Genomic DNA, 20,515 nt, shown 5'->3' on the forward strand with positions numbered 1-20,515 from the left:
TAGGACTCTGCCCTCCCAATGCAGGGGGCCCGGGTTTGATCCCTGGTCAGGGAACTAGATCCCACATGCCGCAACTAAGAGTTCTCATGCTGCAACTAAGAGTTTGCATGCTCCAACTAAAGATCCCACATGTGGCAACGAAGATCCCGCATGCTGCAACTAAGACCAGGAGCAGCCAAAAAAATAAATATTTTTTTAAAAAATTGAAAACACCCATCAATGTTAACAATTGCCACAATCCAAGAGCTTGCTAAGAGATCAGTTAGTCAAAGGGAGAAAAAGGTATCAGATGCAAAGCTAAACAGATTTTTTTTTAAGTACAAAAATTTTGCTTTAAATGTCCTAGGGGTCAACTTAGAGAAAGTAGAAAACTGTTCCTAACAAACGGAAATATTTGGGATTGATTTTGCTCTTTACAAAGACATTATGTAAGAGGATATTAGTCATCTCTACAACTGTGTGTTGGGGGGAGGGGAGAATGAGTGAAATGCAAAACCTCCTGAAAGTGAGCAAGCCAGACAAAGTAAAAGTCTCCATCAGGGACTTCCCTGGTGGCACAGTGGTTAAGAATCCGCCTGCCAATGCAGCGGACACGGGTTCGAGCCCTGGTGCGGGAAGATCCCACATGCCACGGAGCAACTAAGCCCATGCGCCACAACGACTGAGCCTGCACTCTAGAGCCCGCAAGCCACAACTACTGAGCCTGTGCACCTAGAGCCCGTGCTCCACAGCAAGAGAAGCCACCGCAATGAGAAGCCCGCGCACTGCAACAAAGAGTAGCCCCCGCTCACCGCAACTAGAGAAAGCCCGTGTGTAGCAACGAAGACCCAATGCAGCCAAAAATAAATAAATTTTAAAAAATTAAAAAAAAAAAAAAGTCTCCATCAGAGCTCACAAGACCTTGTCCTGGACAGTCCAATTGAGAACAGCGTTTTACAATCCAGTAAAAGAAATATGTCTTCCTCCATCTTAATAAATAATGTTTAAAATTAAAATAGCAATAAAATATTATTTAGGAATATAATGGTAAATGTTTTAAAAAGCTCAAAAAGTTGAAAGTGGTTGCTTCTGAGGAGAGGAATTAATGCGGTTGGTGAATTATGTTTTCCATTATTAGTGTTATTGAGCCCAAGCTCGCTCTGCTTGCTGCACAACAGGCCAATAAATCTGGAGGCGAGCTGTTGGGGCAGGGAATAATGACTTTAATCGCAAAGCTAGCGGACCTCGAAGGGGGGGGGGGTTCCCCTGCGACGTCAACCAATGGCTGAGCGGGACTGCTACCAGTGGCTAACAGCCACGTGCCTGCCCAACCCCATTACATTAGTATACAACACTTTAAACTCTGTACATGTAGTACTTTAAAGCAACATTTTTTAAAGGTTAAATATGAGAAAAGAAAAATTAAACGTGCGAGAAAGAACTCCGTTGCTATGGCAACACCCACAGCGCACCATCCCTCCCACCTTGGTGAGTTCTACTCCCAAACCTGTGGGCCTCACGCAAAATCTCCAGCTCTCCCCTTCCTGGTCCCCAGCGGGTGCCTCCAAAGGGAGCGGAGCGCCAGCAGAGGCCCCGCCCCTCCAGCGGGACGAGCAGCCTTTGCGAACCGCGGGGCTCCCCTCAAACGCTGTGCCCTCCCTTTCCCCAAGGGCGGTGCCAGGACAAGCGGCGCGCTGGCCGGGGCTCCGCCCCCTGCGGCAGAGCGTGTGGCGTCACTTCCGGCCTCTCTTTCCTCCGGCCTGGGGCGCGAGCTGGTGAAGGATCGTTGTGTGTGCTGAACTCCTCGGAACCATGGTGAGTCTGGCCCTGTAGGCCCTTGCCCAAGGCCCGCCGTCCTCGGCCGTCTTCGGCCGTCCCCCGCCGTCCGCTGCCTCATCTGTATCCCAGCGCCGCGGGCTCCCTGTGTCTGTCCCCGGGCTCGCCGCACGTGGCGCAGGCCGCGGCGTGTGGCCTGCGCCGGGCCCGCAGGAGAGGCATGGGCCTGAAGGCCAGCATCTTGTGACTCGGCCTCTCCACAGCCCCAGAACCCCGAGGCTCGGAGCTCACCCCAAGCGAAGAAATTTCTGGTGCACCGGGCGGGTCGGCGAGACGGGCTTCGTTCTCCCTCTCGGGGCGGAGCCTGGAGCGGCCAGAGGGCGAAGATGGCAGCGAGGCCGCAGCGTTCCCTCGTCCTCCTGGCGGTCGTCGTCGCGCGAGTGGCCTACCACCCCTGCCTGCCTTATCCTTAGTTTAAAATCATCTTTGCCATCTTTGGTCTCGCCATACTTACAGTCGATCTCTTTGGGGTAGAATTTTTATTCCTGAAGCGCTTAGAGATCCAGAATGCAGTGTCACCTAAGTCCCTCCTTCCGCTTTAAATAAATGACTGCCCCGATGATGGAGAGCTTCATTTGTTTAAAAAAGTACCCTGGGCTGTAAATTAATTTTCTCTTAGGTATCTACTTGTAAGTGTAGTGGAAGGCACCTAAGTATATGTGTTAAAGAATACTGGTATTCAAACTGAGTCTTGGTTTTCCTTTTTAGGCGTCCCTTTCCCTTGCACCTGTTAATATCTTCAAGGCTGGAGCTGATGAAGAGCGAGCAGAGACAGCTCGTCTGGTAAGCCTTTATCTCATTCTTATAAAGATACAGTAGTTTTTTGGTTTTTATTTACAATTTTAAGACTGTGAAGTTGATTTTGACCATCTCTGATTTTTATTCCAGTCTTCTTTTGTTGGTGCCATTGCTATTGGAGACTTGGTAAAGAGCACGTTGGGACCCAAGGGCATGGTAAGAAAAACAGGGAATTTTAATTTTTTAATGTTGTTTTAGAGCCGTTAGAGATATAAAAACTTCTTTTGGATGCTTTGTTATTTTTAAAACTTAACTGTTAATTGTAAAAGTTAAGATATGGATATATACTCCTTACTAAAAATCAAAACAGTACCCATATGGCTAAAGTCCCCTCGATCACTATCCCCAGTGCCACTCACCTCCCCAGTGACAGACACTGTTACCATTTGGATATAAATCTAACCAATGTCTTTATTTTTATGTAGATGTACAGGTATTTTATGTATTATAAAATATTATTTTATATATTCTCCCTGTAATAGATAACATTGTTTTGTCGCGTGACAGATATTATTTGTATGTACTTTTTATGTAGCTGGGCTTTTTAAATTCCTTTCAGTATAAATAGATATACTGCCTCCTCTCTGACTGTCAAATAGTATTCTGTATCTTGCTTATTTTATAGTTTGTATTTATTACTGTATTGTGAGGGACCCTTAGTTTGTGTCCGTTGCTTTTGCTGTTACAGTATCGGAACAGCCTTGTTCATGTCTCTCTGTTCTTCTGCTGTCTTTAGGAGTAGACAAAGGTTAGGACACCAAGGTTTGCTTTTGGGGGGGCTGTATGCAATGAAAAAATTTAAATGGATTCTGCCAAATAACCATCCAGAGTATTTACACATTAGCAGTATATGAGAGTACTGATGAATCTGTGCATTCTTCCAGATGTAGTTATATCTTAACTTGAACCAAATATGTTCCTTTTAGGACAAAATTCTGTTAAGCAGTGGACGAGATGCTTCTCTTATGGTAACCAATGATGGTGCAACTATTTTAAAAAACATTGGTGTGGACAATCCAGCTGCTAAAGTTTTAGTTGGTGAGTCTGAGGATGACATTTTGTTAACATTTGGAAACAATTTTAAATAGGCTGTGTTGACTGTCCTTTCGATTCATTGATTATTTACTTTTTAATTGATTATTATTGTTATTAAAATGCAAGCTTCTAGATATGGTATATATACACAATGGAATATTTCTCAGCCATAAAAAAGAATGAAATAATGCCATTTGCAGCAACATGGATGGACCTAGAGATTATCGTACTAAGTGAAGTGAGTCAGAGAAAGACAAATAGCATATACTGTCACTTATATGTGGAATCAGATATGACACTAATGAACCTATCTATGAAACAGAAACAGACTCACATATACAGAACAGACTTGTGGTTGCCAAGGGCCGGGGGGAGGGATGGATTGGGAGTTTGGGATTAGCAGATGCAAACTATTATATATAGAATGGATAAACAACAAGGTCCTACTATATAGCACAGAGAATTATATTCAGCCTTCTGTGTTAAACCATAATGGAAAAGAATATGAAAAAGAATATATATATATGTGTACAACTGAACCACTTTGCTGTACAGCAAAAATTAGCACAGCATTGTAAGTCAGCTATACTTCAGTAAAACTTTTTAAAAAATACAATCTTCTGGAGTGCCATGTACTTAATGATGGTAAAACTACTGTATTTCAGGCTGAAAAGTTCAAAGAATTTGTCAGGTGAGGAAACCTAGATAAGTGAGATTTAGATTGGTAGTGGATATATTTGGAGAATTAGATAAGCTACCAAGGAGTAATTTAAAAAGCAGAATCAAATGTAAGTGAGTTAATAACTAGCTTTTTTTCCCCCCTAGATATGTCAAGGGTTCAAGATGATGAAGTTGGTGATGGCACTACCTCTGTTACTGTTTTAGCAGCAGAATTGCTAAGGGTAAGAATATCTGAGCAACTTCAACTTCGTCTTATTGGGGTTTTTTTGCTACTGTGGTTTTGAGTATCAGAAGTAATCAAGTTCTTACTACAGATTTAGTATTCATGCTTGTCTTCCACTGTTTATTAATAGGAAGCAGAATCTTTAATTGCAAAAAAGATTCATCCACAGACCATTATTGCGGGTTGGAGAGAAGCCACAAAGGCGGCAAGACAGGCTCTGTTGAATTCTGCAGTTGATCATGGGTCGGTATACCAAAATACTACTGTTTCAAACATTTAATGTTTAAATGTTCTTTTCAAAATACACTCAATGCAGGAAGCCTAGAGAGCAGTAAAAAGCATACACAAACATGATTCTGTTGGCTCATCCTGACTCAATAATAACCAGAAAAACCCCACATTACCCCCCAAGAGGTAGTAACTAAAGTTAAAGTTTGGGTTTCCAGGGTTATTTTTGCACGTATAATCACAATAAACAAAATAAATAGTATTATATAGAGGGTTTTTTAGCCTCTTTAACCTAGTTGAATAACTAGAACAGTTTCTAGGTGTCAGTGTTCTCTGTAATATTAGTTTTAGTAGAGGTATGCATTTGATTATGTGACTGCTATAATTCACCTATCTGTAATTGGAGATTTGTGTTGCAACAATTTTTAGCTTTATAGTGTTGTGACAGACTTGTTACTTAAAAAAGTAAGTATAATTGCTGGGTCCAAAGATACGTATGTATTTAAAGGCAATTTTATTTACCTTACAAGTAGTGCTCTAGCATTAATTTACAGTCCCACTAGCTGTACAACAATGCCTCGTTTCCCATGTTCTTGAAATTTTTGTTTGCTTGTGTTTCTCTTTTGGTAGTTTGCCAGCTTGGTGGGGAAAATAGTATCCTTTAATTTGTATTTCTTGATTACTGATAAGGTTTGATTTTTTTCATGTGACTTAGAGCCCTGACTGGTTGAGGTGAAGGTCTATTGACAAACAAGTATCTGGATAAATTTTGAGAAGTAAAACAGGGTTGATAACTTTCAGAGAAGCGTTTTAAGAACCGGCCTGAGTTTTCTTGTTCGTTTTTTGTTTTTTGTTTTGTTTTGCTTTTTTAGTTCTGACGAAGTTAAATTCCGTCAAGATTTAATGAACATTGCAGGAACAACATTATCTTCAAAACTTCTTACTCATCACAAAGACCACTTTACTAAGTTAGCTGTGGAAGCCGTTCTCAGACTGAAAGGCTCTGGTAATCTGGAGGCAATTCATGTCATCAAGAAGCTAGGAGGAAGTCTGGCGGATTCCTATTTAGATGAAGGTATGTACCTATTGAATACGGGAAAAGAAGCCTTGACCAGTTGTTGAAAGCTAAGTACTGAGTGAATCCACTTTTAGTTAGTCAGGACTAGTGACACTTTGCAAAGCCAGAAAACTTGTCTTTAAGGACACAAATCATATTGCAACCATTTTTGTCATCTTAATTCATTTGTTATATTGACAGTGTCCTTGATCTTCTCATACTATCCCAGCATTTCTTTGATAACCTCTAGGTTTTACTTTATACCATGAAGTAAGTTAGTCTCTAATAAAGAGAAGTAGTTTTTTTTTTTTTTTAACTACAAGTCAGCTATTGTCAAATGGCACTTTTTCCAGGATTACATGTATTCTCCAGGAAGGGTCTGGGTAGGTCATACCAATTAGTTGGCAGGTGTTGAGAATATAGTTTCTGGTGTTCTTGAAGAGTGAGAAATGAGTTAGCAGCTGCGATTTCCTTAAAAATAGTATGTTTTTTTCTTAGAGTGTGGATTTTTCAAAGCATCTTCACAGTGTATTCACAAAATAAACTGTACAAAGTGTAGGCGTTCTGTTCTACAGAGAAGGAAAAAACGGAGTAAATGATGCTTTACAGTTTCTGCTCTACCAGTTAGTGATTTGGAGTCTGGGTTTTGTTGCAAAAATGCATGTTGTTTGTCTCTGTTTCACAGGAGTAACAATTCTGAAAATATTCTTGGTTGAATTTATATGTAAGGGCTGTATAGCATTTCTCATAGGGGTTGGTGGTAGGGAAAGATAATTAAAACAAGGATAGCTACCATTGAATGTCTGCTCTGTGCCAGGCATTCTAATAGGAATTTTACTTAAAATATCATTCCTTTCTCATGATGTTGATCCAGTGAGCGAGAATTAAGTTCAGCTGAATAGAGCAGAAAACCCCAGGTGATAATGGCTTAATAAGGTAAAAGTTATGTATGTATCTAAAAGAAGCCTGGAGAGATATACAATACTTAGTTCGTATGATAGTTCCAAATCAGCAGGGCCCTAGGCTGGTAGCTAGCATCTCTGCCACTGGTGATATTCCTGTTTATAGATGAGTAGCTAGGGTTGAACAATTTGTCCAAGGTTGCATACATAACCCGTAAGCAGCATGAGCATGATTGGGGCCAGGTTTGTCTGACTGCTGTCCATGACGTTTCATTTTATCACCAGCCTCTGTGTTTAAAAAGTTCACTCATCTCTAGTAATACCCTGTGTATCTGAGTTTTCACAGCTTGTTTTCTTTTTTGTTGGTTTTAAGCTAATGAAAGTGGACTTTAACAGCTTTGCATTGCAACGCACACACCTGCAAATGTAATATGTCTCTGAGACAAAAGATTCAAAATGCTATTGACTCTCTTTTAAAAAATTAATTTGTATTGAAATATAGGTTGCTGTACAAAAATGCTCTGTTTACTCTTAATATTTCTACTGTGCTCACATTTTCTGTTTCGCATTTTATTTTTTAAATGATCTGCTAAATTGATTCTTATGGTCACTGCTCTAGTGGAATATTTTTAGGTTCTAGGAGCTTGATGAATTGGACTTAAATGCATTCTTTGAAAGAGTAATTTGATAAAGCAGATTACCTTAAAAGATTTATTAACACAGCCTTGAAATATTTAATACAATACTATCCTTATATTGTAGGCTTTCTGTTGGATAAAAAAATTGGAGTAAATCAACCAAAGCGAATTGAAAATGCTAAAATTCTTATTGCAAATACTGGTATGGATACAGACAAAATTAAGGTACGTTAAACTACATTTCTTGGAATTATAATTGCTAGCTGCTGTAAGCTTGGGCTGATAGTCAGTTGCACTAAAAAAAACCCTTATAGGGTTTGTATACATATGAATGTATATTTATATATATTCTTATATAGTTTCTTACTTTCTGATTATATACATGAATATATATTTATATTGTACGCATGCATACACACATGCACACATAGTTTTTGGTGTATTTACATTAAAAAGTTTAAATATGCTATGAAACTTGCGAGTAAGGGAAGTGATGCTATTTTTTATGCTTTCCTTTGTCTTAGATATTTGGTTCCCGGGTAAGAGTTGATTCTACAGCAAAAGTTGCCGAAATAGAACATGCAGAAAAGGAAAAAATGAAGGAGAAAGTTGAACGTATTCTAAAGCATGGGATAAATTGCTTTATTAACAGGTCTGTGTATGCTTGTGCTAACAGTATTTATAATAATCCAAGAAAGGATTGTTTTCTGCAAAGATGTAGGAAAATTCTTTTATATTGAATTTAGTTATTTAGGAAGTATTTTTTTCCAAATGTAAATAAAATTGTACAGCAAGGCATTTGCCTTACAATGATTTTAGTGAAAATTTATGTTAATATACTTTATTAAACCTTTTTGTGTCAACAATAACTGTTTTCTGTTTTGGCAGTTATATTATTAGTTTGGGCTGTAGTATACCTGTATTTGGAAGAGAGATTTAATTCCACATTAAATGATGGGGGTTTGAAGTACGAAAAAGCTAATGGTAGCATAGGAATAAAACAAGGATGAAGAGGTGAAAAGTATTAAGAGTTTTAGGGCTTATCTTTAATTTGTGTGAAGAAAATATGTGTAAACCTTCCCCATGTGTTCTTAATATTCAGTATCTAAGGTTTTTATGGATTATTTTTCTTTTAGCACCTTTAATTATTATTTATTTATTTATTCATTTATTTATTTTGGCTGTGTTGGGTCTCCGTTTCTGTGCGAGGGCTTCCTCTAGCTGCGGTAAGCGGGGGCCTCTCACTATCGTGGCCTCTCTTGTTGCGGAGCACAGGCTCCAGACGCACAGGCTCAGTAGTTGTGGCTCACGGGCCTAGTTGCTCCGCGGCATGTGGGATCTTCCCAGGCCAGGGCTCGAACCCGTGTCCCCTGCATTAGCAGGCAGACTCTCAACCACTGCGCCACCAGGGAAGTCCCCTATGGATTATTTTGAATGGAGAAAAATACCAAGAGAAACAGGGCATTTCAGTGAAAAGGCAGTAGTTAACTTTGAGATTTACCATTTGATGGAAAATAATTGTTATAAGCCAAATGTGTGTGGGCTTTTACAAGTTAATTACTAGGGACTTCCCTGGTGGTACAGTGGTTGGGAATCCGCCTGCCAATGCAGGGAACAGGGGTTCGAGCCCTGGTCTGGGAAGATCCCACATGCCGCAGAGCACCTAAGCCCGTGTGCCACAGCTACTGAGCCTGTGCTCTAGAGCCCACGTGCCACAACTACTGAGCCTGTGCGCCGCAACAAGAGAAGCCACCGCAATGAGAAGCCTGCGCACCGCAAAGAAGAGTAGCCCCCGCTCGCCGCAACTAGAGAAAGCCCGTGCAGCAACGAAGACCCGACGCAGCCAAAAATAAATTAATTAATTAACTAAAAAAAGAAAAAAAGCTAGTTTTTAAACTTCTATGAGATCTATGATTCTGATAAGGCACATTTTGCTTAGCAGTGCTTTATACTAGGTATGAAAATTTTTTCTTTGGCTTTATTTAAGTTACAAACTTTTAAACAGATGTCCTTTTTACTCCTGTTGTATGAGTAACATTTGCTCATTTTGGGAGGTATGAAAGTATAAAGAAGGAACAGAATTCTCCCAGAAATTCTTTTATTAAGTTGATTTGTGGTGTGTGTGTATGTTGTTTCAATTCTTCATCTAGTGTGATCATATGGTATAAACTTTTATAACATGCTTTTTTTACCTAACAGTATATATATTTTACTTAAAATTACAAAATTTTCATAATTGGTAAATTGAGATTTACACAAACACTCTCTTCACAGATATTGGAAAGTTTTGTTCTTCTGTATAAAAATTCTTACACATATCTTCATTTAATTAATATCTGAATTTTCTTGCTGTAGAGTCTCAGGAGTAGAATCAAAGCATATAAACATAGATAAGGGTTTTGTTTTTTGGTTTTTCTAGTAAATTTGTTTTTTAATTTATTTATTTTTGGCTGCGTTGGATCTTGTTGCTCTGTGCGGGCTTTCTCTAGTTGCGGCGAGCGGGGGCTACTCTTCGTTGCAGTACACGGGCTTCTCACTGTGGTGGCTTCTCTTGTTGCAGAGCACAGGCTCTAGGCGTGCGGGCTTCAGTAGTTGTGGCTTGTGGGCTCTAGAGCATGGGCTCACCAGTTGTGGCACACGGGCTTAGTTGCTCCGAGGCGTGTGGGATCGTCCTGGAGCAGGGCTTGAACCCGTGTCCCCTGCCTTGGCAGGCGGATTCTTAACCACCGCGCCACCAGGGGAGCCCATAGATATGGGTTTTGATGCATTACTGCTAAATTGTTTTTCAGAATTATTGGTTCCTTTTATACTGTCAATGGCAGTATAAAAAACAATATCCATTTTCAGTACTAACATGGATGCACTAGTATAATTTATAAAGTATTATACAATAATAAGTAAGAAATGTTACCTTTTTCTAATTTGCATTTCTTTGATTACTGGTGAGGTAAAAATATTTTCATGTTTTTTAGTCTAATGTATTTTATCTTGCGAAGTAACCATTTTGAACAATATTTTTTCATATTTTATTTATAGGCAATTAATTTATAATTATCCTGAACAGCTCTTTGGTGCTGCTGGTGTTATGGCTATTGAGCATGCAGATTTTGCAGGTGTGGAACGCCTTGCTCTTGTCACAGGTATGGGAAAAAGGCATTAATTTCTAGCATAATAATTACTCTTGGATTTACTGAGTGTTAGTGTATTTAACTCATTGCTAAGAGGACAAAGAGGTTCCCTTAAGGATCCTAGAATCTAAAGTTATTCTGAAATCTGACATACTTTTTGATATCTTTACATTATTATTATTTTTTTTTTAAATCTTTATTTAATTTTTTTTTTTGGCTGTGTTGGGTCTTCGTTTCTGTGCGAGGGCTTTCTCCAGTTGCGGCAGGCGGGGGCCACTCTTCATCGCGGTGCACGGGCCTCTCACTATCGCGGCCTCTCTTGTTGCGGAGCACAGGCTCCAGACGCGCAGGCTCAGTAGTTGTGGGTCACGGGCCCAGCTGCTCTGCGGCATGTGGGATCTTCCCAGACCAGGGCTTGAACCCGCGTCCCCTGCATTGGCAGGCGGATTCTCAACCACTGCGCCACCAGGGAAGCCCCCTTTACGTTATTTTTAATATGCCAAGTTAAATGCCAGCTTCGCCATAGGTGTAGGTTTATTTTTGCTCTGTTGTTTTAAAGATACTATCTTTTCTCACAAACCCACAGGACTACTGTTCTAAACATAGTCTAAATAAACTGAAGCTTAAAAAAACAGAGTCTTTTTTTTGTTTGTTTTTTGTTTTTTGGTTTTTTTTTTGGCTGCGTCCGGTCTTAGTTGCGGCATGCTGGATCTTTGTTGCGGTACACGGGCTTCTCTTCGTTCATGGAGTGCAGTTTAGTTGCCCCGCGGCATGTGGGATCTTAGTTCCCCGACCACAGAACGAACCCGCGTCCTTTGCGTTGAAAGGCAGATTCTTAACCACTGAACCACCAGGGAAGTCCCAAAAAAAAGGAGTCTTAAGTCTTACCTAGTTTATTCATTTAATTTTAGTGCTAAGTGAGTAGTTGAATGCTTTGTGCACTGTGTGATAGTGAAGTTGGAATAGTAACCTTTATTGAACATTTAACTATATGCCAGACAATGGGTCAAATAATTAAGCGTTGCTTTTGTTAATTTTTTAAAATTTATGAAAGTAATAAACGTTGAATAAGTGTGAAACATTCCAGCAGTGTATGATGAAAAGTTAGTTTACTCCAGTATCCTTCAGTAGAGGTATATGAGTTTTATAATCCCAGTATAGACTAGAAAGTGTGTCTACAGGTATGTTTACATCAAAGTGACATAGAGTGCAGTTGTTCACTTTTTTTAGTAATGGTTTTTAAAGTAACCTCTAAATAGCCCTTGAAAACTAAGTATAACAGTCTTTATCCTCTAATTTTCAGACGCTTGAAAATGAATGAATAGGCTGGAAAGTTGGCTTGCTATCTGGCAGTGAGAATTAAGGAGAGTGGGGTTTTAGATGTAAAGCCACTAGGAACATCAGATTCAGTTCAGAACTGCTGTGTGTATTAGAAGAAATTAAACTATACCAAGTAGATAGTAGGATTGGTCTCATTTCAAAATAACTTCTTAAGCCATTTTTAATAATTTGAGAAGCATAGTGTTCTGACCTAAAAAGAGACATTTTACTTTCCTTAATTATTTGGAAGTGGGTTTACCTGATTTAAAAGTTATTGCATACTTGTTGCTTAAGGTGGTAAAACTTATGATGCTTATGTTTACTTAATTCTTCCCTTAATGCAACAGAATTAAAGACATGACATAAGAACTGTGAATGATAGCACATTCATGGGATAAGTTGATATCATAAGGACTTGATAACATGAAATTGCCACATACACTCAGAAGAAAATTAACTGTACCAAGCTCACCAAACTGTATGGCTGTGAAGTAGACTCCATGGTGGCTCCCATCCTAAGTAACATCTGTTGTCAAGATGTGTGAAATTGCTTCTTGCAAATGTCTAGAAATATTTTTTAACAGATGCACATGAATGAGTGTAGGATAAGTGAAAATTCTCATAAGCCAAATTGGTCTCATTTGGGGGATATGATGTCCCAAACATCTATTGTGTCTCACGTCTAGACACAAAGCAGTCTCAGGAATTTGCCAACCAAAAGTAAGAAGAGCTTCAGCTGTACAGATTATGAGTGTAAATTAGTAGACTTGGGAAGACCTGAGTCCCTTTTATAAATTAATTGTAAAATAGAAATAAAGCATCAAGTATTCAGCAGATTTATCAGTAAGGTGTAGGGAAAGGGGTTGGTTGATGATTGAGGGAATCTATTAAAAGAGAGAGTAATGAGCTAGAGAAAAGGATTTAATTTTATTTATTTATTTTTTGGCCAAGCCGTGTGGCATGCGGGATCTAAGTTCCCCGATCAGGGATTGAACCCATACCCCCTGCAGTGGAATTGCAGAGTCTTAACCACTGGACTGCCAGGGAAGTCTGAGAAAAGGATTTTAAAATTGAAACCTAACTTTTGCTTAATTAAGAACCAGGAAAGGAAATGTTTATAGCATGGAAGATGGAGGGAAAATAGGAATAAAAATAAGACCTAAGGAATAAAATGAATTTAGTTTTTTGACTTCTCATTAAGTTTGCTCTGGGAAATCCTCAGTATACATTTCCCGTTTTTTCTAGGCCCAGGTGCTCACGATTTTAAGCAGTTCCTAGTGTCAGTACATCTGTTGATATAATAAGATTAGTCAAATATTTTCATGTTTTGTTTTGGGATATTGGATCATAGGAGTACTGGTGTTCTAGATTGAATTCAGAAGAGAATCTGAATTTAAATTCAGGCTTAAAGGTAAATGTCAGAATCTCAACTGAGGTGGTATTATTACACAGTGTGTGCATATAGGTCTGAAGCCAGATTGCTTGTATTTGAATTTCAGCTTCATATTTGTTCAAGCTATGTAACCTTGGATGAGCAACTAAACATTTCTTTGCCTCAGTTTTACCACTTCTAAATGGGGTGATAAATGAAGGCTGTCTTATTAGGGTTGTTGTGAAGATTAAATAATTAGTTTGTATGAATTGCTTCAGAGTGCTTGGCGTATAGTAAGCAGTCAACTTAAATATTGTGTTTTCTATTCATTACTGCTTGTTAGAAAACAAATTTTAAACCTGTTGTGCATTTAATTAATGTATATTTTTGTGCATAGGTGGTGAAATTGCGTCTACCTTTGACCACCCAGAACTAGTGAAGCTTGGAAGTTGCAAACTTATTGAGGAAGTCATGATTGGAGAAGACAAACTGATTCACTTTTCTGGGGTAGCCCTTGGTGAGTGATTATGTAGATCCTGGTATAGGTTCCTAAATCTTTGGTAGGCTCTTTTGAAGTGAAAGAAACAGTTACTAGTTACTATAGTTACTAGAATATATGTCTTAATTCTTGAGAAGTTCTAGTTTCAATCTCTTGAGGGCAGCCTCATGTTAACTTTGTGTTTGTGAACAGTGCATATTCAATATAGTTGCTTTAGATAGCTTAGAACTGTTAGGAATGTGGATTGTTAGCAAAGAGAAGGTAGCAATGGAAGACATGTCAGCTTTCAAAACCGAGTATAACCTATATAAGTAATAGAAGGCAAACTTTTATGTTTTATAACTAAGTGTTTGCTGTCACATAAGAATATTATTATTTTTTTAACTTTAGGTGAGGCTTGCACCATTGTTCTGCGTGGTGCCACTCAACAAATTTTAGATGAAGCAGAAAGATCTTTGCATGATGCTCTTTGTGTTCTTGCCCAAACTGTGAAAGATTCTAGAACAGTTTATGGAGGAGGTAAGCATTTGAAAAATATTGAACATATTTTATTTCTTGAAGTGTAGTAGTGGCTTTTGGCTTTAATGTTTCTTATAGGAACTTCATATTGCCTTTGCACTTAATTGTTAATGCTTAATATATCTTAAGGGAAGTCTAATTTAGTGTCTTGGAGACAACTAAGCATAATGATATGTTCTTGGATTTTTAATCTGTAGGCTGTTCTGAGATGCTGATGGCTCATGCTGTGACACAGCTTGCGAGTAGAACACCGGGCAAAGAAGCCGTTGCAATGGAGTCTTATGCTAAAGCACTGAGAATGGTAAGTTAATGAAAAAGAGAGCCTTGAATTTAAATTTTGTAGGTATTGATGGTTTTTAAATGAATCCATTCTTCTCTCTTGGGCAGAAAATACTTAACTTTCTTGGCTTTAAGAATTGGTTCACACTGCTTAAATTTGATTTTGGAGTTTATCCTCTTTATGAGCAGTAATTAAAAGGAAGCAGATTTTACATTTTTTTTTTTTTTTTTTTAAATTTATTTTATTTATTTATTTTTGGCTGCGTTGGGTCTTCGTTGCTGCACGCGGGCTTTCTCTAGTTGTGTCGAGCAGAGGCTACTCTCCGTTGCGGTGTGCGGGCTTCTCACTGCAGTGGCTTCTCTTGTTGCGGAGCATGGGCTCTAGGCGCATCGGCTTCATTAGTTGTGGCTCGCAGGCTCAGTAGTTGTGGCTTGCGGGCTCTAGAGCGCAGGCTCAGTCGTTGTGGCGCACGGGCTTAGTTGCTCCACAGCATGTGGGATCTTCCCAGACCAGGGCTCGAACACGTGTCCCCTGCATTGGCAGGCGGATTCTTAACCACTGCGCCACCAGGGAAGCCTACATTGTTTTTAAATGTATAATTTTAGAAAGCTTTTCTTATAGTTAGTAAATTAACTTTCTTTTAATAGAAAAGTTACCATGTCTTCTTCACTTCATAGTTGCCAACTATCATAGCTGACAATGCAGGCTATGACAGTGCAGATCTGGTGGCACAGCTCCGAGCGGCCCATAGTGAAGGCAATACAACTGCTGGACTGGGTAAGAAATTAATTGGGACCATGTGGTCTTTTTTTTTTTTTGGCTGCGTTGGGTCTTCGTTGCTGCGCGTGGGCTTTCTCTAGTTGCAGCAAGTGGGGGATACTGTTTGTTGAGGTGCGCAGGCTTCTCTTGTTGCGGAGCACAGGCTCTAGGTACATGGGCTCAGTAGTTGTGGCTCAGGGGCTCAGTAGTTATGGCACACGGGCTTAGTTGCTCCGTGGCATGTGGGATCTTCCCGGACCGGGGCTCGAACCCGTGTCCCCTGCATTGGCAGGTGGATTCTTCACCACTGCGCCACCAGGGAAGCTCCTGTGGTAGTTGTTCAGAGTAACTCTTGACCAGGTTCTTTTATTTTTTTTATTTTTTAAAAAAGATGAATTCTCATAATAACCATATACAAGGTTCCTGTGACCCTTGCCTTTATAGCCATTATACATTCTAGAAAAATGTTTAACTTCATAATGTCTACACTGTCAAAATTTTATTATTCCCTAAGAGGGGGTGTAACATTAGTTAGAAGATTTTTAACTTGTTTGTTATATAATGACTGTAGGATTTAAATATATAAAAACAGTACTTATATTCTCAAATAAGTGTAAACTTTACTGTATCTCTTATAATCAGTATTAACTCCTAATCTCACAGTAAACTTATTCTGAGACATTCTTGAGAGTAGATCTCTGATACATAACATAAAAATGGCCAAAAAAAAGACTTAATTCAGATTGGAAAATTTCCCAACAAAATGTCTAGGACATAAAAGGAGCAGTTTTAGAGAGTAGATAATCCTGCTGCTGGACAAGAGAGAGCTTAATGAATAATCTGTCAGAAGGTGAAGGGGGATTCTAATAAGAAAAGTAGATGACTTCTGAATTCTCTTCCAGTTCTTAAGAATCCATGGTGTGTTCAGTGATGAGCAAATTTTCTGCAGTTTTATTTGTAGATAGAGAAAGATGGGTGATATAGTGTTGTGTATAAATTTTTCATTATTTGACATAGTTACTCTCCATTGATATAGATGATCAATAGTTGACCTTTCACTTTTCTAAAAGGCTTTCCTTGAGTGATAGTCTGATGAGAATGCTCTAACTAAATTGAGTAATTAGTTGTAATCTTATTTTTTATAAGTCAGGATTAATTTTGTTAGGTCATTAGATATGTTTTGATACTTTAGTTGTTAAGATTAGTTGTTTATTTAGTAAATACTTTCCAGATATGAAGGAAGGTACCATTGGAGATATGGCAATGCTGGGTATAACAGAAAGTTTCCAAGTGAAGCGACAAGTTCTTTTAAGTGCAGCTGAAGCAGCAGAGGTGATTCTACGTGTGGACAACATCATCAAGGCAGCACCAAGGTATCGTAACACTTTAAAGAACATTTCTTAGGAAAATTAACATGGAAACAAAAAATAGGTATATTTTTGATAATTGTAGTTGATGGGAAGTGGAGCTCTTTTGTTTAGATAACAGTATTTTGCAAGTTATTTAAAATATGTAATCACAACTCTTAGATTTAAGCCAGAAAAGCTTAGGTGGGGAGAAGGGTGTGGGTAACACAGGGTAGCCCTCAAGATTGAAAGGGCGCATAAAGAGCCAGGCTTGGGAAGGTCAAAAACCAGAGAACTTGGGGGTGGGCGTGTAGTAAGTAGTAAGAACTGATGTCTGTTTACCAGGATGAGTTGGCTTCAGTCATTTTCTGTCCTGGGTACACTTTTTCATATATACATTCTTAAGTACATAATATGCAGAGTTCCCTACATATTCCTATTCCAGCAGCATTTTTTTTTTTTCTTTTTTTTTTTTTTTGGCCGTGCCTTGTGGCATGTGGGATCTTAGTTCCCTGAGCCCTCGCCCCCTGCAGTGGAAGCATGGAGTCTTAACCACTGGACCGCCAGGGAAGTCCCTCCAGCAGCTTTTTAAGATGAAAATTCTTTTAAAAACTCATTCACACAAAAATGATTAAGTGGCCAGAGAAATCTTAACATGTGAAGATTCAGTTAATAATTTTAATTAATTAAATTAACTACTAATTGCTAATTAGTAGTTATGAAAACCATTTATTTTACCTGTTAGTGGAAGTTCAGGGAGAGGGAAGGGGATGGTGGCTTGAACCAGTACATAGAGGTGAAGGTGGTGAGAAGGGATTGATAATAGGTCTATTTTTGAAGGTAGAGCCGGCAGGATTTGATGATGGGTTGGATATAAGGTCTGTGAGGAAAGGGATTGGATAATTCAAGGGTGTTTGGGAGGTGGGGGGAGTGTCTTATAAGGTTTTTATTCAGAGCGCCTTAATAATTGCCACATTTCTCCAATACGTTAAACACACTTCCATTTCTTCAAGGATAGAGAAGAAAAAAGAAAATTCTAAATAAATTTCGTCAGAAAAATCTGAATTGTGTTTTAACATGACAGTATTAAACATTTTTAGTTCAGGAATAAAACGTGGAAATTTCCAGCAAACAAAACAACAGTTACAAACCAAAAAAAAGGAAAAATAACTACTGGGGCATGTAATTCAAGGTTTTTGTTGAGAAAAATAAAGTTTCTCTTAGGTGGAGGAAGGCTTTGGGAGGGAAGATGGGGGTTTTCCATTTTGGACATTTGAGATGTCTGTTGAGAAAGCAGTTAGTTGGATAGTTGAGTCTGTAGTTCAGGGGAGAAGTTCAAGCTGTGGTTATTTAGGAGTTGTCAGCCTGTACGTGTTATATAAGGCCATGAGACTGATTGAGTCCCCAAAAGAGTGAACGTAGCTAAAGAAGGGAAAGGGTTTTTTTTTAGGACTGAGTGCTTGAGAATTCCAGTAATAAGTTTGGGAAGATTCAGAGCAACCATCAAGGGTCACTAAGAAGGATTGTGAAGTATAGGTAATTATTAAACTGGATGATGGATACATGAGGATTCATTATACAGCCTCTACTTTTATACATACTTTTGAAATTTCCCATAATACAAAATTCTAAGGTTGGGGGGTGCGGGGTGCCACTGAAGTAGGAGGAAAACCAAGGGAATGTGTGTCCCAGAAGCCAAGTTAAGGAAGTATTTGGGGAGGAGGAGTGATCAACTGCCAAGATGATGCAAATAGGTCGAGTAAGATAAGGACTGAAAATTGATCCTAAAAACTGGATTTAGCAACAGAGGTCGTTGGTAGTCTTCATGAGCAGTTTTAGTGGAATAGAGGGGGCAAAAGTCTGAAGTAAATTCGATAGAGGCTGGGAAAAGAGGAGTTGGAGGAAATGTATGTAGACTGCTTCTTCGGGGAGTGTATTGTGAATGGGAGCAGAGAAGTGGGATAGTAGCTAGAGGAGGTGTGGGTCATTACTGTGAAAATTCAGTGTGTGTAAGTGGGAGGAGTTTCATAGAGAGGAAATGATCGATGGAGAAGAGGGGTGCAGTCCACCAGCAGCTGCTGGATCTGGAGAACAAGAGGAGGACAGGAGGGAGGTAGGAATGTTATTAGGAAAGTATGCCCTAAGTAGACTTAAGTTCTTTGTGCAGAATCCTGCAGCACTCCTTTCATTGGCTTTCTTCTATGAAGGGCAACTATCCTCTTACTATTGAAGGAAAGAGTAGAAAATAATGATTTGGATGTGGAGAGAAAAGCTGAAATGCTATTCAAATCTACTGTTGTGAGTGGAAAGGACTGGGCTGAAAATCTAGATTCTCTGCTCCTGGTGTTGGGAGGATAGGGTAATAAGGAGCACTCATATTTTGAACTGGAAAAATAGTGAGGGAAGGAAAAGCTGACGCAGTTTTCCTGGAAGCAGTGCCGCCACAGATGGTTAAATACAGTTACAGTTTCTGTTGTCTTCTAGCAGAATGACAGCAAAAGGAAACTGAGTTCTATAAGTAAAATTTTCTGACTTGGGAGCAAGGTCACATAGCTGCACCCACCCTCAGAAATCTTTGTAATACCTTAGCACCCTCAACCACATTTGAAATATAAACTGTAGTACCTCGTTTGATCTGATATCACTGTTTCCAAAGTTTAAGTGTCTTTTAAATATATGAGAAATTCTGAGTAATTTGCAGTAAAGAAACATGAGTAATTTTGTTTAACTCAGCCTTCCCAAACATACTGGGCTATGCACTTCTTTTCAAACTCATTATTAACCTCCAGGGAATTAATTTTTCAGATCAGTGCTTTGTGACAGCTGCTTGATAACTTTTTCTATATTGACATCCTTCGGTCATACTCCTATAAGCTACCGAGGTTGGAAGGTTTATCTCTGTATGATCCCAGTATGCTGTACTCTCTGGATCTGTTTTTATGCTTTTTCTGCTTCTCTTAAGTGTTGTGTTTGCCTCTAGAAGCAGTGTTTCCACAGTCATTAAGTAAACAATTTCGCTAGTATCCCTACCACGCCCCCTTCCTGATTCGCTATGTATGGTCACCAGAGAATAAAAGTTTAACATCACAGGTGTGTGAGAGGTACTGTTGGCATACTTCAGTGAATTACCCAACCCCATCACCAGCTTATCTATTGGCATTTGTTTTTGTTCATTTAGAATAGTGATCCAGAGGTTTTAATTTAGAAACCCCAAAGCCTTGTCATTTTACAACTTCTGATGGAGAGAACCAACCATCTTTGACTAATTTAGTAAAATTCACTAACGTATTGGTTAAAAACATGAATTAACCATTTTCTGGAGAATACATATTTGGTAAGTAGGTTGTTTGGATGAGAAGCTGAGAACTGCTGAATACCTACAGGCCTTCACATTCCACAGATTTTTTCTGTCCTCTTACTAATACAATAATTAAGGGATGTTAATTGTGAGGTAGAAACATTCTGTTTACACATTTAAAATTGGTTTTAGTAAAAGTAGGATTATAGCTGTGTTTGTATTTAATATAGACCTTTGGTTACAATCATGCTTTTCATTTTCACCGTTGCCTTTGTTTTCTTAACTGTACGTTTTATGATTCTTGCAGGAAACGTGTCCCTGATCACCTCCCCTGTTAAGCATTCCCATATGCTGTTGAGCTCTGGAGCAGTTCATAGTAAAGTTGTGTTTGAAAGACTTTGACCTCCTGAACGAAGGCTATAGAATTGAAGCTTACCTGTGGCTGTTATATCCTTAAGATTGGACATTTAACTGACCTTCTGTTTTAACATGGGTCTAATTTATTTGCTATTTCATTTTCCATAAAATTCAGTTGATTTAAGAGTTCATTTCTCATACTGTGCATCAAAATAAAAATTTGAACAATTACCTAGTTCTTACCTGACTTTAGTGATTTG

At 38.9% G+C, this 20,515-nt stretch overlaps 1 protein-coding gene across 1 annotated transcript; it reads left to right on the forward strand.

Moving 5' to 3' along the window:
* Nucleotides 1–1,677: 1,677 nt before the first annotated feature.
* CCT2 (chaperonin containing TCP1 subunit 2) lies at nt 1,678–20,498 on the forward strand. Its single transcript, XM_036865085.1, has 16 exons — nt 1,678–1,794; nt 2,524–2,598; nt 2,704–2,769; nt 3,540–3,651; nt 4,474–4,550; nt 4,683–4,795; nt 5,653–5,855; nt 7,502–7,602; nt 7,902–8,029; nt 10,414–10,517; nt 13,595–13,714; nt 14,087–14,215; nt 14,413–14,516; nt 15,173–15,272; nt 16,486–16,627; nt 20,206–20,498. The coding sequence occupies exons 1-16, from the start codon at nt 1,792–1,794 to the stop codon at nt 20,234–20,236; spliced, it is 1,608 nt and encodes a 535-aa protein (XP_036720980.1). The 5' UTR covers nt 1,678–1,791; the 3' UTR covers nt 20,237–20,498.
* Nucleotides 20,499–20,515: the final 17 nt, after the last annotated feature.

The sequence above is a fragment of the Balaenoptera musculus genome, chromosome 10, assembly GCF_009873245.2.
Source record: "Balaenoptera musculus isolate JJ_BM4_2016_0621 chromosome 10, mBalMus1.pri.v3, whole genome shotgun sequence".
NCBI classification, from domain to species: Eukaryota; Metazoa; Chordata; class Mammalia; order Artiodactyla; family Balaenopteridae; genus Balaenoptera; species Balaenoptera musculus.